The sequence below is a fragment of the Poecilia reticulata genome, chromosome 3 (genome assembly GCF_904066995.2).
Source record: "Poecilia reticulata chromosome 3, P_reticulata-male-v2, whole genome shotgun sequence".
Lineage (NCBI taxonomy): Eukaryota > Metazoa > Chordata > Actinopteri > Cyprinodontiformes > Poeciliidae > Poecilia > Poecilia reticulata.
The window spans coordinates 31,739,043-31,753,272 of record NC_088832.1 but is presented as its reverse complement, the minus strand read 5'-3'; the positions used below and the strand labels follow the sequence as shown (position 1 = coordinate 31,753,272).

At 36.8% G+C, this 14,230-nt stretch overlaps 1 protein-coding gene across 2 annotated transcripts in view; it reads left to right on the top strand.

The window, feature by feature from the left end:
• Positions 1–14,230, top strand: part of LOC103462905 (protein kinase C-binding protein NELL1) — a 237,735-nt gene that overhangs the window by 93,822 nt on the left and 129,683 nt on the right. For both annotated transcript variants that reach the window (XM_008405946.3, XM_081605463.1), the window contains 3 exons: positions 961–1,034; positions 4,529–4,628; positions 7,343–7,471. In XM_008405946.3, the coding sequence (XP_008404168.2) occupies positions 961–1,034; positions 4,529–4,628; positions 7,343–7,471 (303 nt within the window). The remainder of the gene's footprint in view (positions 1–960; positions 1,035–4,528; positions 4,629–7,342; positions 7,472–14,230) is intronic.

Here is a 14,230-nt window from a genome sequence, read left to right as displayed (position 1 = left end):
AGATCTCAATTGAATTGAGTGTCTGTGCTGCACAAACAGGTCTGATCCACTTCACCACTCACAAGCCTAAAACGATCTGCAGCTAACATTGGTGCAGCTAGTACAGCACATGTACCATGACGACCGTAGCCCATTCCTCTACTGGGACCACGCACAATTAGGCATGAGGTCATTGTGTTATTTCTAATTACTGCATTTTGTGGCTTAAAGGCCAAATGCATGGAGAAATTAGACACTCTAATGTATATTTTCAAAGGAGTTTCAATTAGATTAACAACTAGCATAACTAGTGTTGTTCTATCAGCATGAAGGCAAAGTAGCAAAGATCACTGCTGTCTTCATACACCAGAATATGAATATAAGCAATATTTCAAAGGTTTAAGCACACAGATTTCTAGCATGGACTCCCAGACACACAGGCAGCTGTGCCTTTCTTAATACACTGCATAAAAAAAGAAAGAAATCCCTGAAGTATAAGAGCGCCTGAATAATTTCAGCCCTCCTTCGCCTCCCTCTGTCCCTCCGCTCACTCCTCCTTCCTCCTCTTGCTCCTCTGCGAACATCAGAGCTCTGGCACAGAAGAACGCGGAAGCTGTGCTCCTGAGCTGTGACAGAGCATGCTGTGGTCCAGCACCCTGGAGAGGAGGAAAGCAGGACTTCGCATCATGTGGCTCACTTACTATTTCTGATTTATCACCAGAGGGATATGCTATAAGACCTTCATCCATTGTGTTCCTAATGTGCTGTTTCGCTTCGCCTCCACTTAAGCTCATCAGCAAGGAAAAAAAATGTTGCAGCTACATTTAAAATGCAAACCTTTACACTTGAAACTTTCTTTTCTTTTATTGCTTTTACTTGGTTAGCCAAATAGCCAAAATGTTTTAATTTCTTGCAGCTACTTTATTTATCTTGAAGAAAACAATATAGCATTTTAATCTAATAATTTTCTATCATCTGCAGCTAAGTGTACCTACATGGGACAGACGTTTTCGGAGGGTCAACGATTTCTTTCCAGGACTTGCAGGGAATGCAAGGTATCATTTTTTTTATATGCTTATCCTTTCTCTAGCATTTATCATCTTATCTACAATAATGTCACCAGGCACATCTTTTCAGAGAAAATGTGCAATGATTGCATGCAGTGGACCACTTGGTGTGTAATTCAATTAGCCATCAGGCTGTCTTAGTTTTCCCACCCTCCTACAATCTGTTCAATCTGCCTATTTTTACTCTAATGGTGAGATAGCCAGGTAATTAGAATAACTCATGAAGCCAGCTAAACAAAGGCCTGAGCCTGATTGAAACTCCATCACTGCGAGGTTTATAATGGGAGTCATTTTTCCAGATCAGCACAGAATAAATGTGAGTTTTCCTCAGCGAGAAAGCCTTTATCTTTAAAGATAGCATTCTATGGAGGAAATTACCATTTTATTAATGTAACGGCTTATAAATAAGCACATAGACGGTTATTGGACGCTTCATTAATCCTCTGACAGCCACAAATGTCACCATACTTTATTCTAAGGCTTCATCTCAAGCTTTCAGGAAATTTTACTCTTAAAAATGGATATGAAAGACCAATTTGTATTGTTTGATTTGAAGAAAGAGTTGCTTTTCTTTGTCAGGGTTTCGGTTTTGGACCATAATATCCAGTACATTAAGGGCAGGTGACCTGAGCTGTGTGAACCTGATTACGGTTTTTGAGTCACGTTGCAAATTGTGGTTGTTGTCCAAATCTCAGATACAAGTGATAATGAAGTTATCCTTTAATTACTGTATGGTTGGAATTGAATCTGATATTTTGTCAAAATTCACAGTTCAAGTTTCAGGCCAATCAACTGCTCAGAAAACTGGAAAAGCCCAATTTTCCTTCGTGATCAATGATCATTTTCAACTGTCAACTAACATGTTAGGTGCTATAGTGCACTACACTGAGTTCAGTAAAAATCAGATAAGAGTTTGTGAATTATGCCCTGATAAATGGAGTTAAGGTTTGAAAATAAGAGGAAGTTCACATTTATCAATGCAGCTAATGTTTTATTGGAATATTGATCTTATTCATCAAAGCAAAGACTCTGCAATGTATCCTGAGCTTCAGTTGCCAATTTCAAATTTTAGGTTGTGAAATAACTTAAATTAAATGTATGCCTTGGGCAAAAATACTAACTCTGTAATTACAAAAACCCACAAACAGGATTTAATATTTTTAAAAAGCTTATGTACTGGAAACCTCAGCAGTTTGGTGCATCTCGATTTGAATTAGATTTATGCTACTACTTAAATTTCATTAGAGTGAGCCTTGTTAACAGTGTTAGCAAGAGTTAACACAGAATTAAATTAAAGCCAATCCTTAGAGCCTTTGGCAGTAAAGAAAAAATAAATATGCAGTTTTAATTGGTTAACTTTCAAAAGAAAGTACCTGTAGGATTAACATATAATTTAATAACAAAAATCAAATGAGTGGATTGCTTGCTTTAGAATTGATGCTCTAAAGTGGTTTATTTTAGTTATGAAAGATACACCATGAAAGGGAGCTGTGAAGGACAAAAGTAATATATTGATTTTGGGCGAAAGACCTTGAGAAATCACTGAGGACTCCCAACATGCTTACATACCAGCCAGGCTGCTGCAGTCAGTGCACCGTTGTTTAAAAACCCATACAGGCCATTTTTATTTATTTTTGTGTCCTTGCTTTGGTTGCAAGTTCATCTCTGCCTTAACAGTTTCAGTATTGATAGCCATTTTCCATTTGTGACCAATATAGTCAGACTTCACATTTCTTTCTTTTTTGTGTTAACGTCCTGAAGGAGTGTCCTGAAATATCCTCGTTTTGTCACATTTTCTCCTTGACAGTAAAGTTTTCTAAACTGTTAAAACCATAATGTTCACATTAATGTTGAAATGCATCCATACACCCCTTGAATGTTTTTCACATATTACAACCAAACATTTCAAATGTATTCATTGAGATTTTATGATATAGACCAGTGGTCCCCAAACTTTTTCCTGTGAGGGCCACATAACTTTTCCCTTCTCTGGTGGGGGGCCGGAGTCATTTTGTAACAGAAAAAGTGTTGCACGTTTATCACCTGCACTGCCGGAAATTGTTGACCGGGGAGGGGGCAGCGCACGTTACTCGATTGATTTTTACCCAGAAAGCACATGGGCAAAAACCGTTAGTGAAACAGTCACTGGGACTGACAAGTATATATTCCATTGAGGGAAAGTAACATAAACTAACTTTAACATATGAATTCCTCATATGTTAACACAAAGGCTCGTTTTGAAGTATAAGCTGCTACTTACAGGTATTTCTTTGAAGAATTTGACCTGGAATGCGGCGTTCATAACAAACACGTGTTCATCTGCTCTACCGCTAGCAAACAACCGTACTGATTAAATAACATAAAAGTCAAGCAGTTCCATAAAAGTCCAACAGATGGCAGCAATGCGCCATGCAAAACAAAACACCCACAGTTTACAGGACACTCTTCCTGCTAAAGAGCCCCCTGGTGGTTGAAGAAAAATCCACATATAAACCAGAAAATACAATATATGAAAACAAATCTGAATGCTCTCTGGTATTGTTCAGGGGGCCGGACCAACTGTGGAGGCAGGTCGGATCCGGCCCGCGGGCCGTAGTTTGGGGACCCCTGATATAGACCAACATAATAAAGCAAAGCAGGACCTAAGTTCAGTTCTTGAATTTGTTTAATTTTATTCAAAGTTAAGCTTTTTATGATCAAAAGTTATTCATGAAGTGAATAGTTTTTCATAAAATCTCTTCATGTAAAACAATTATGGGACAACAAATGGTGTAAAATGCATATGGATTCCAATAAGTTGCCATCAGTGATGGATTGAATTGACACAAGAACCAACATTTGATCACCCGCAAGAGGACTGTTGTTGAAACTAAACCAATAACTAATAATGCAAAAAGAGCAATGCTTGATTAGTTGTAGGTTCAGAAATATTGACAAAGTAGCCTGATCCCTTTTTAAAATGGAATAGTGACTAAAATGATCACATGACCACGACAAATTATGAACAGAAAATGATGGCTGTGTTGGTGATTGTAAATTTCTAAGTATTATACTTCTAAAATAATATATGTTTTGTAGAAAATAATACAAGTTATTCCAATTGTTAAACCATTCAAAATTGTAAAAATAAATGTGCTTTTTATCTTCAGAAGTTAAAGAAAACATGTTTTATCCTTGAGTCTCAACGCAACGCCTACTGAAATCTTTATGTGAAATCTCTTAAGACACAACCTACAAAATATTAATGAACATACAAGAAAAGGGAATAATTATCATATTTACACTTATTTCAGAGGCTTAAGACAAAATGTTTGAAGTGATTATATGACTTATGGGTTGCAAGTTTCCACCCTGTAAAAGATTAAATTATAAGACTCCATTTTTTTCCTGTTTGAAATAAGTTACCCTTACAGCTTAGACCTTCATGTTTTTGACCCCAGCATTACAAAGTATAATCTCCCGCCTGTATTTTGTCCTTGCAGAACGGCTTGATGGTGAAAGTTACAGAAACATGTCCGGAGATTAACTGCACCGCCGGTGAGCAGATCCTACCAGAGGGCAGATGCTGCAATGTTTGCAGAGGTATGGCTTCCATTTACCACAATCCTTCCGCCATCCACCACTCGCCCTCTCTTTGGATCTGTGTGCACCAGTGTTCGCCGCAAAGAGTAGTGAAAACAACCCTCTCTTCATGTTGATTAAGCTGGACTCTCGCATCATTTCTCTACCTTTCCGTTCCTGTGAATGTATTTTGTTTTTGTTTCTTTTTTGGCTAAGAAAGCTATCAGAGCAGATTGGGCTGTCGTTTGCAGAGCACCTGCTATGCCAATTTGCCCGGGTCCTGCTGCTTTGGCAGGGAACTTCTACAAGGTAAATAGGCACCAGTCTGTCAGTAAATACATTGAATAAACAAACTGTATGCAGCTGGCAGTTATGATACCATTAGGCACCATTACGGGGAAAAAAAGAAAACACAGGGCAAGTTTGGCTGGAAGAAAATTGTGCTCTTGTTTTTGGTAAGATTGGCAATATGCCTCACATACACCAAATTTTGAGAAAGGGAGAGGAAGCATGCATAAGAGAAAGAAAGATGAACAAATATTTATAGTGAATGAAAGGAAAATATGCTTAAAAACAAGGAAAATGTTAAAGAAAATAAATGAGGATGATTAGAAAATTAAAGGTGGTGAGAAAAACTTAAGAATCAAAGGAAATGTGTTGGCAGAAGAATGGATGGCTGTGAGAAGGAATGGGTTGAATAAAGGATCTATCAGCAGGAGATTGAGTGCATGCGGTAGGAGGGTTTATATGCTATTAAATGTTGCCTTCCTAGAACTCCTTCATTTCCCGCCCTACTTGTGTTTATCCACAGTAAATGAAGCAGAATGTAGGACATTATTTCCAAATCAAAAACACAAAATCTTACAAAGTAATTTTGATCTAGAATCCTAGTGGAAATATTTTGGTACAGTTGAATTAAGAGAAATTAGTGACTTTTCAGCTTGATATCAGAACTTGTTTTAAGTCAGTAATTTCTTAAAATTCATGAAAAACTATTATTATTAGATTATTTTACTTATAACAAGACATTTTTCCCTAACCCTAACCCTAACCCTAAGACCCTAACCCTAACCCTAAGTGAAATAATCTGCCAGTGGGTACTTTTTAACAAATCATTGACATAAAACTATCTCTTATATCTTGCTGAAACATTTCTTGCATGTTTGTTTTTCCTATTTCAAGTGCACTAAGATGTCTGCACTAAAAAACTAGACAAGAATACCGGATACGATTTTGTGTTTTTCAGTGTAGTATCTACTTCACAGTTTCTCTGAAATCCATGTTTCCCTTCCTGGTTTATTGAAGAGACATCCATGGTCACACAGGCTCTGTCAGATTAGCAATTCAACGTTTGTCGCAGTCCTCGTACTTCATTATCTCACTGCAGTAGAGAACCATCATGAGGGACTTCTGTCCACACAAACACAACTTTTTAGGCCAACATAAAGATGGGTACACACTTCCATAAGCAATTCTTTTCCTTTTGTGCACCATTTTAGAGATGGAATTATGAGGTTATAGTAATATAGTTGAAGCTCTTTCTCAGGCTCTTTGGCTGCTCTGTCTCTTAGGGCTTTTATGCACAGCCTGTCTGTCACTCATTACAGAACAGGATGAGATACATCTACACAGTGAGACACAATCATCTCTCTGTCTGTCTGCCACCGTCCTCATCTGTCAGACTAATTTTCGGTCCATCTATCTGTTTCATTACACTTGTGCATGGGCCCGCTCTATGTCTGCAGAGGTGCAGATCAAAAAAAGAAAAAAAAAAACGGGCAGCACATTTGCCATAACATTATGACCTTGTACGTATCAAGTCAAATTGTCCTTGAGGAAAAATCTTTGTGGCACTTGGAATTCCAATTCTGTTAACCATTTTATTCTCTCCCGCTTTTCTTTGCTCACATGAACTGAAATGTATCCTGATTAAATCCCCAAGTCAGCTGTTCACATTTATGCTTTTTTATAGTTTAGTCAACAAAAAGGAAGTTTTGACAGAAAAGACTACACAATTAGACAAGGTATTAAAAATAAAATAAAATATTCATTTCAGATCCAATCTAAGATTGAGTTTATTTTAAATAAATCAATTACTTTTAAATACAATCCAATTTGATAGTCAGATAAAGTTACATGCAGGCGATTCAATCCTAAGTAATATGCACGATAATTAAACTCAGTCTATGACATAATTCGACATGTTTTGATTGCTGAAACCTTTTCCTGTGTTGCGGTTCTCAGCTGAACATTGTGTTGTAACCATATTTCTGTGGTTGGGCTTACCTACCTGCAGGCATGATGTTTTTGCTGATTGAGATTCAATTTCTGCACATAATTTCCATCATTGGTATATTGATTGTCCTGCCAATTTTCTAATGACATAATTTTTATTCTGAAAAAGCGAGACAAAGTATGAAGACAGCAGGTTAAGAGCAAAAGAGCAACATCCAGGCAACATCTTCACCTTGTATGACAAGCAACCAAGTCTCACGCAAACAACAATTTGTGCGGTTGTGTCTTTTATTGCTGTTTGTGAATCCTTCCTCTAAGGGAAAAGCCTTTAAAATTGCACTACTTTTGTATGGACATATACATAAGGCTCACTGTCATTCATGATGAAAAGTGTTTGTGTCTCTTTCCACAGAGCCGCATTTGTGTTTGCCTGTCTATACAAAACTTTTCATTGCCTCGAGTGAGCAAATTTTATCACTCCCTTTGCTTCTCTCTTTCAGGTTATGACTTCTGCGCAGAGGGACTCATTTGTGGAGAAAACTCGGAGTGTAAAAACAGGAATACTAAAGCAGAGTGTGAATGCAAGAGCGGCTATGCCTCCATCCATGGGGACTCTACTTATTGTGAAGGTACGACTTTATTTTACTTGGCTCAGGTTGTGCAGGGCCTCACGCGGTTGACTCATAATTTATATTAGCCCTGGAAGTAAAAAAAAGCTGAATTGGTAGCAGTTGGTGGAAACGTTTAATTCATCGTTTGCCTTTAGGAATACAGAGGCTGTGATCTACACACTGAGTTTTGTACAAGTATGATGACTTCCAACAACAACTGCTTTAAAAAAAAGCTCAATTATTAACCTAATGCCGTGAAAAATTCACCTGGCTAGAGTTTCTTGTTCTATGAAACTTTTCCTATAGATTGAATGTAAACCCAACAGTCACAAAAGGAGAGAAAATGGAACTGTGGCAAAATTTTCCAGGAGTATATATACTTATATTTTTGAAATGTGAAATTATATTGTCAGTGGAAACAGAGCTATTGACATGACGAAGGTGGAAAAGTTTTATGTGGTGAATCTTATTACATCTTGTAAAACCAACAGAATTCCAGAAAAAGCTGGATGTAAATAATAGATTTGAGTCAAACAGCAGGACATTGAAGCAAACCAGCAAATCCACCTCAATGCAACAGAAATCAAATTGAAAGTTTGGGAGTGTTGATGGAATTTCTGCAAACATGTAATGGCAGTTTTTGCCAATAGAGGAGCAGGTTTGTTTGGATTGTTTCTATTCTTCAGTTGTTCACAAAATCATTTAAAAAATACATGTGGATTTTACTCTTTTTATCTTTGCCTGATGTTAAAATTTGCTTGACTTTAAAAAGCAAAAGCAGAAGAAATGTGTTGTGGGGTAAATATTTGTTCACAGCAGCGTACCTTCAGTTGGGTTACTGTGACTTAGCAGGATACCTGTAAAGTTTTTAGAGACTTTATGTGATTTGTTTTCAGTAGGTCGACATGGTTTACATATGTTTGAAACATTTGGGTCAATTACATCTAGCTCTAGCATAAGTTTCTCTTTTGAAAAAACTAATCAGAATTTTAAAAACTGACTTTTGCTAATTTGAAATGTTTCTTCTGTGGAAGAAAGTCTGATCATTCCTGTGTGGAGATTGTTGGCTGTGTAAAATCCCCAGCCTATGGAAGCTGCAGGCTTAGATTACTTGTGATGAAGCCAATGGCTTTATTTGATTAAGAAGCTTCAGAGCATGAGTCTGTGGATTGAAGGATTTGCTCAGTGCTTGGTGCAATTGTCTTTGGATCACAGCCACAACAATCTGAATCCACTGAGCTTTCTATGAGCCTGGTAGCTATCAGCCCTGTAGCCTTCCTTCACATCTTTGAATTGCATCAGACGTTAACCTAGAGTTGGACTCCAATCCAAATCAGTCCCATGCCAAAAATGAGAGCTGAGAAACTCTGATTGCTAGATCAACAGTTTAAAATCAGGGAGCCTCAGTTTCAGCTACATGGACTTAATCCATGTTTTTGGTTTTTGCAGTCAGCTCAGACTTTCTCTTTTTCCATTCTGTTTGCAATATTGATAGTTTTTAGAGCTTTTCCTTCACATGCAAGTGAAAGTGGCTTAGGATAGGTGTGTGATAACAGCGATAAAGTCCTTAATGGTGAGGTAACCGTCTCTGTTTTTGAGTTAGAAACAAAACCCCAAAGGCTGATGGGATGTCGGTGATATATGCAGTTCTTGCTGAGGTCAATTTAATTGCTTGTATGTATTAACAGGAGGATCAGCTCTGCTTTTACTATCATTAAATGTGATCATCACATCCTCATAAATGTTTTATTATGCATCTTATGACATTATTTACTTGTAATCAGAAAGCTGCTTTGGAGCAGTGTTAACAAATCCCAGTTTGAATGTGATAATTGCTCTCAGTCACCTCATGGTGCCATTTTTGCCTATGTTTTTAATTTAATAGCGGGGATGAGCTGTTATGGATACAGGTGCTACAGCAGTGTAGCTGTTACCACAGTCACTTAACAGCAGAAACGTCTCCTGCTCAGATCTTCAGCTTTTATGGATATTTTCTTGTAAAGGTGTTTTCTCTTTGGTTTTCCCTCAAAGTTCAGATCACATGAAGGTAATTTGTTTATCTATGTCTTATCGTTTTCAGTGCATCATTTGTCTAACTCTTCATATTTTATTCCAAACTGAACGAACCCTGAAATCAGATACTATAATGACTGAAAACAAATAAGCTGCCAATTTTGACTCTATTAAACTTTCTCAGTTGGGAATGACATTAGGAACTGTTTGTACCTTGGAAGAAGTAAATTTAAATTTGTGTAAAAGTTATTAAAACGACATTTAAATGCAGAGTAGATATGCAGTAGTGCAACAGAGGCATAGCTTTTTTATCTGAAAAGAACAGAACTTTTTTATAAATCAAACGCAAGCTTTTCCTAGGCACGTCGTCTGCAGCATATTGGGTCAGTTTGCTAATGCATATATACGATGCAGGCTTAATTTCTGCACCCAGCCAGTGAATTTGGTTACAGTCTTAATATTCAAAGCCATCTGCCTAATCTCTGAGAAAGCAGGAATGTGCCCGCATAGGCAGAATATGCACAGACGTGTAAATACAAACATAGCCACATACTAATGAAGATCTGTTTTTCAACTGCTTGGCCGCCAAGGAGGGTGTTTATTTATTCCATAAAAGTTACATTGCTGCATATGGCCTGACATCTTTCTGGATATGTGCTGGATCCTGAGCTTCTATGTCTTTGCTTTGCTTTGGAAACTCATAAACATTGTAGATGCATGAGTCTTGTGATCTTGTATTGCTGGATACATGAAGCAGGTTGATAATCATTTATTTGTTTCTCGTGCATCATCAAACTCTGACCAGCAGAGCACATAAAACGGATCTGGTAAATCATCAAGTTGCTATTCCTAGCTTAATATCTGTCTCCTCCACAAAACGTATGCATGGGAAACATATTTCTATTGAAGAAAACAGAAGGTGCATCTTAATGGGAGGGAAAACAAAACTGCTGACAAAGAGGCAAACTTTGATTCTCTGCTTTAATGTTTTCCAAATTCGTTTGACCAACACATGCTGGGATTATTATTTATTACATTGATTAAAAGTTTACACTGAATGATTATGAATTTTGCATTGCTCCATTGGACACATGCTATCAAATTTACAGGTGTGTTTATGGGACTGTTCTCTAATATTGACCTGACAGATTCAGTCTGGTTCAAAATGCCTCTGACCAAAAATATCCATGTGGTAAAAGTTTATCTTTTGTTGGTGTGTTATATGTGTAACTACTGGAATTAATTTGATTAAAACACTGCTTATGTATTTGTGTGTTAATGCTCAGTAAAAAAGATTCACCTAATGACAAAGTTTAAGCTGCTCTTCCTCTTTCACTTGCTACATGTGACGGTGTATCTAAAAATGTACGTCTTATGATGAAATGGAGCATCGTTTGTGAAACATCAAGTACTGTCACATCTTTGAAGTCTTATTTCAGTTTTGATTCACCGACATTTTTATAGTTTGATGTATTAGATAGAATGTAGGTTGTAAAATTTATTTTTCAGTTCAGAGTATGAAAGCTTAAAAGGGAGTTATGATGTAAAGTTGACTTTTTTGAACTATATATCATGTTAAGATGTTATTTCATCATCAAAAACAAACCTGGTGTGAACCCCCTCCTGCACACAAGGCTCCTTCAGACTAGTGGCAGCAGCAGTTATCCAGAGTTTCTTCCCCCATGCAGTGAAACTGCTCTAAAACAAGATGAACATATTCACACTATTTTTAGCAAAAATAAATAAATACAAACATAAAAATTGGTTATACATGCAAAAATAGTCATGGTGGCTTTTTAAATTTATTGATCTCTTCTAAAGTTTATATATTTTAATATTTCAGTATATGAAACCAAAGTCAAATTTATTTTTTATGCACATAAAAAACTAAAAGTGATTCAGATTCTTCTGAACAACTACAGCAGTGTTTACCCACCTGGTATTTGGATTTGTTTGATTCTCTGTTCTAAATGATTAAAACGTGGATCTGCTTGTTTTATTTCAGCATATCTCCTTATCTGCAGCCTGTCAGAATGTATTATAGCTTATAATTAAGGAGCCCAATGTTTTATTGATAAAGTCTCATGGTTTTTGTTCACTCAGGCTTACTGTCTGTATCAGCTCTTGTTTATGCTGTCAGTATTATTCTTAGACTCCCAGCAGATCTGATGTATCCACCCAAATGTCTCTGCAGAGACATTATAATAATGCTGCTGCTGTTGTTTTGCTGTCAGCTTGTTAATCGCATCAGGAAAAAAAACAAAAAAAAAACAAGAAAAAAAACAGGATTGTGCTGTTGACACACAGAGTAGAGAAGTATTGCTCAGAAATGAAGCACAATAATAAGACAGATATAGTCCTGCTGTTCTGGAAAGTATTGCGTCAGCAAAAGACAAACAAGCATGATTCCCCATTTCCGGAGTCGGTAGTAACCTGTTCCCACGTGGTTTTCATCCCGGAGGCTGATGTTTTGAAATCCCAGCCTGGACGCCTTTGTGAATCAACCTTCACCAAAACATTGACGGTTTTCTTTCCCCTTCATACGTCTCCAGCTCTGAGTGTTTTTGTCTTGAGTAAACCCAAATGATCTCTCACTCTGCAGCTTGGTGTTCTACAGCCTCTCAAGCACTCAGGCTGAGCTCTGCCTCGCTTTTTCATGGATCAGATTAAAGCCAATATGACTGCTGTGCAATCTGGAATTGTTTGTTGTTTAAGACGTTATTGAAATGTCAGAGCAGTTATGCAGATGCTCAAGTCAAGTGTTTTCTCATATGCAGATTTGGAGCCCATTTGTATTACAATTATCATCCAAGGGTAGCTATGGAGAATTATCCTGCTGTTAAGAACCTCTAAGGGTCACTATGTGTGCATTATTATCTATATTAGCTAATCTCAGGCTTGTTCATTTATACATGAAGGTAGATTTCCCACCAATTAAGCTCCTCTGTGTTTTGGTTCATCTATTTAGTTTGATTAAACATAATTAGATTTTACTCAGTTTAAAGTAGTTGGCATTTAAGGTAAGATTTATTTATTTTTTGCTCCAGAAATATCACAATTTTAAAAGAATTAAAAGAATAATTCTATGTGATAAATTATTATTTTGCCCTGAGATGTTTCTCAAATGTTTCTCCTCACATTGTGAATCTTTAAAGAGGGGATGATGCAACTTTGACTGTTTTAGCTTTTTTATCATGCTATGTTAGTCCATCATCAAAAACATACCTGGAATGTTGTTTAGATTCTTCCATGAATCTTTCAGGAACCATTGAATCTTCTTTGGCAGACTTTCGGGGATGCCTAAGCGCTTTCTTATACAATACTCCCTCCGTCTATTTGCTCAAAGCTCCACCTTGGAGCTCCAGTCTCCACCCACAGAGCCTCCGTCACACAGCTCCTCCAGACTAGCTTCAGCAGGAGATACCAAACATTTAGTGGAACTGTGTGTTTGCTGAGCTTATCATACAAACTACTTTTCAATTCAGTGCTCCTCCTAAGAATGGTTGTAAACAGCATTCTGGAGGTGGGCCTTCTTAAAGTGACAGAGGCAAATTTCTGTGATATAAAGCTAAATTAATTTTGTTATTTTTGATACACACATGATTTTCACATATTAATATATACAGATATATGGTAGTAGCTGAATTAGACTCCCTTGTAGCATTCGGCTAAGCTGAGATCAATTGGCTGTTGATCTCAGTCAAGTTAAGCATCACAAGAGGTGGATGACAGTGGCTCACACATGTACCTAACCAGTTCAAATGACCAGTTTTCTGTAAAAGGGAAAATAAAAACTATACTGTAGTACTGTTAATAGCTGAAATACTTGATACTCTACTAATTTTTATCCAAGCTGTAGTAGTTCAAACTAACCATCTCATCCTTACAGCTACCATCTGCTCTCTTCATTTTCTGCGCTCTTGGGGTTAATACAGCCAATTGACCTGCAGAAAAATGAATGGGTCTCAAGGATAGTCTGCTTTATAAACCACATCCAATAGCTTGTCAAGTAGCATTGTGGCTTTGGCATTTCTACTGAAAAAGATGCATTTTGTTTTTTTTACATATCTTAGAAAAGCTGAATGCAGAAAATCATGAATAGGTGAATTTTCTGAGGATACTGAACTGCAAATAGGCAAAGGTCCACTGTAATGCAAATTGAGTTTATTGCAAACTCCTGTTAAGATAACGGTGACTCTATTTACTGCCACATGGGTTAATTGTTATTGAATTTTAAAGTCTGCCGTTATCACTGTTGATTACTTTTTTTTGCTGTTTTTCTGTAAGTCGTTGAATTCTAAGCACTATTTTCCTTAAATATGGTTGAATTACAACATTTTGAAAGGTAATTTGTTAAAATTCCTCTTTGTTGTGTGTGACGGTCCGACCAGTAAAACAAAAGGACAAAGGCATATATAAAAATATATTTTCTATTTATTTTTTCCAAAAAATATCCTTCAACAAATCTAAAAAATATGACAAAATGGGCCCAAAAGAAATCAACTGAGGCAACATAACTCAAGATAACAAACCAAAAGACTGACTTAACAATGAACACACAGGGGAATTTATACAAACAGGCTAGCCTACACAAACGAGGAGGGGTAGGGAAGGAGACAAAGACAAATAATGTATAAACATAAATGACTAATTTAAACTAAAACATTTTAACTTTATCACAACTATAAAAACCAAAATAAACTAATACCAAAAAGGTTTTAGCAATTATGCCATTAGTGGAGAGAGGCAGATTGTTTCACATCA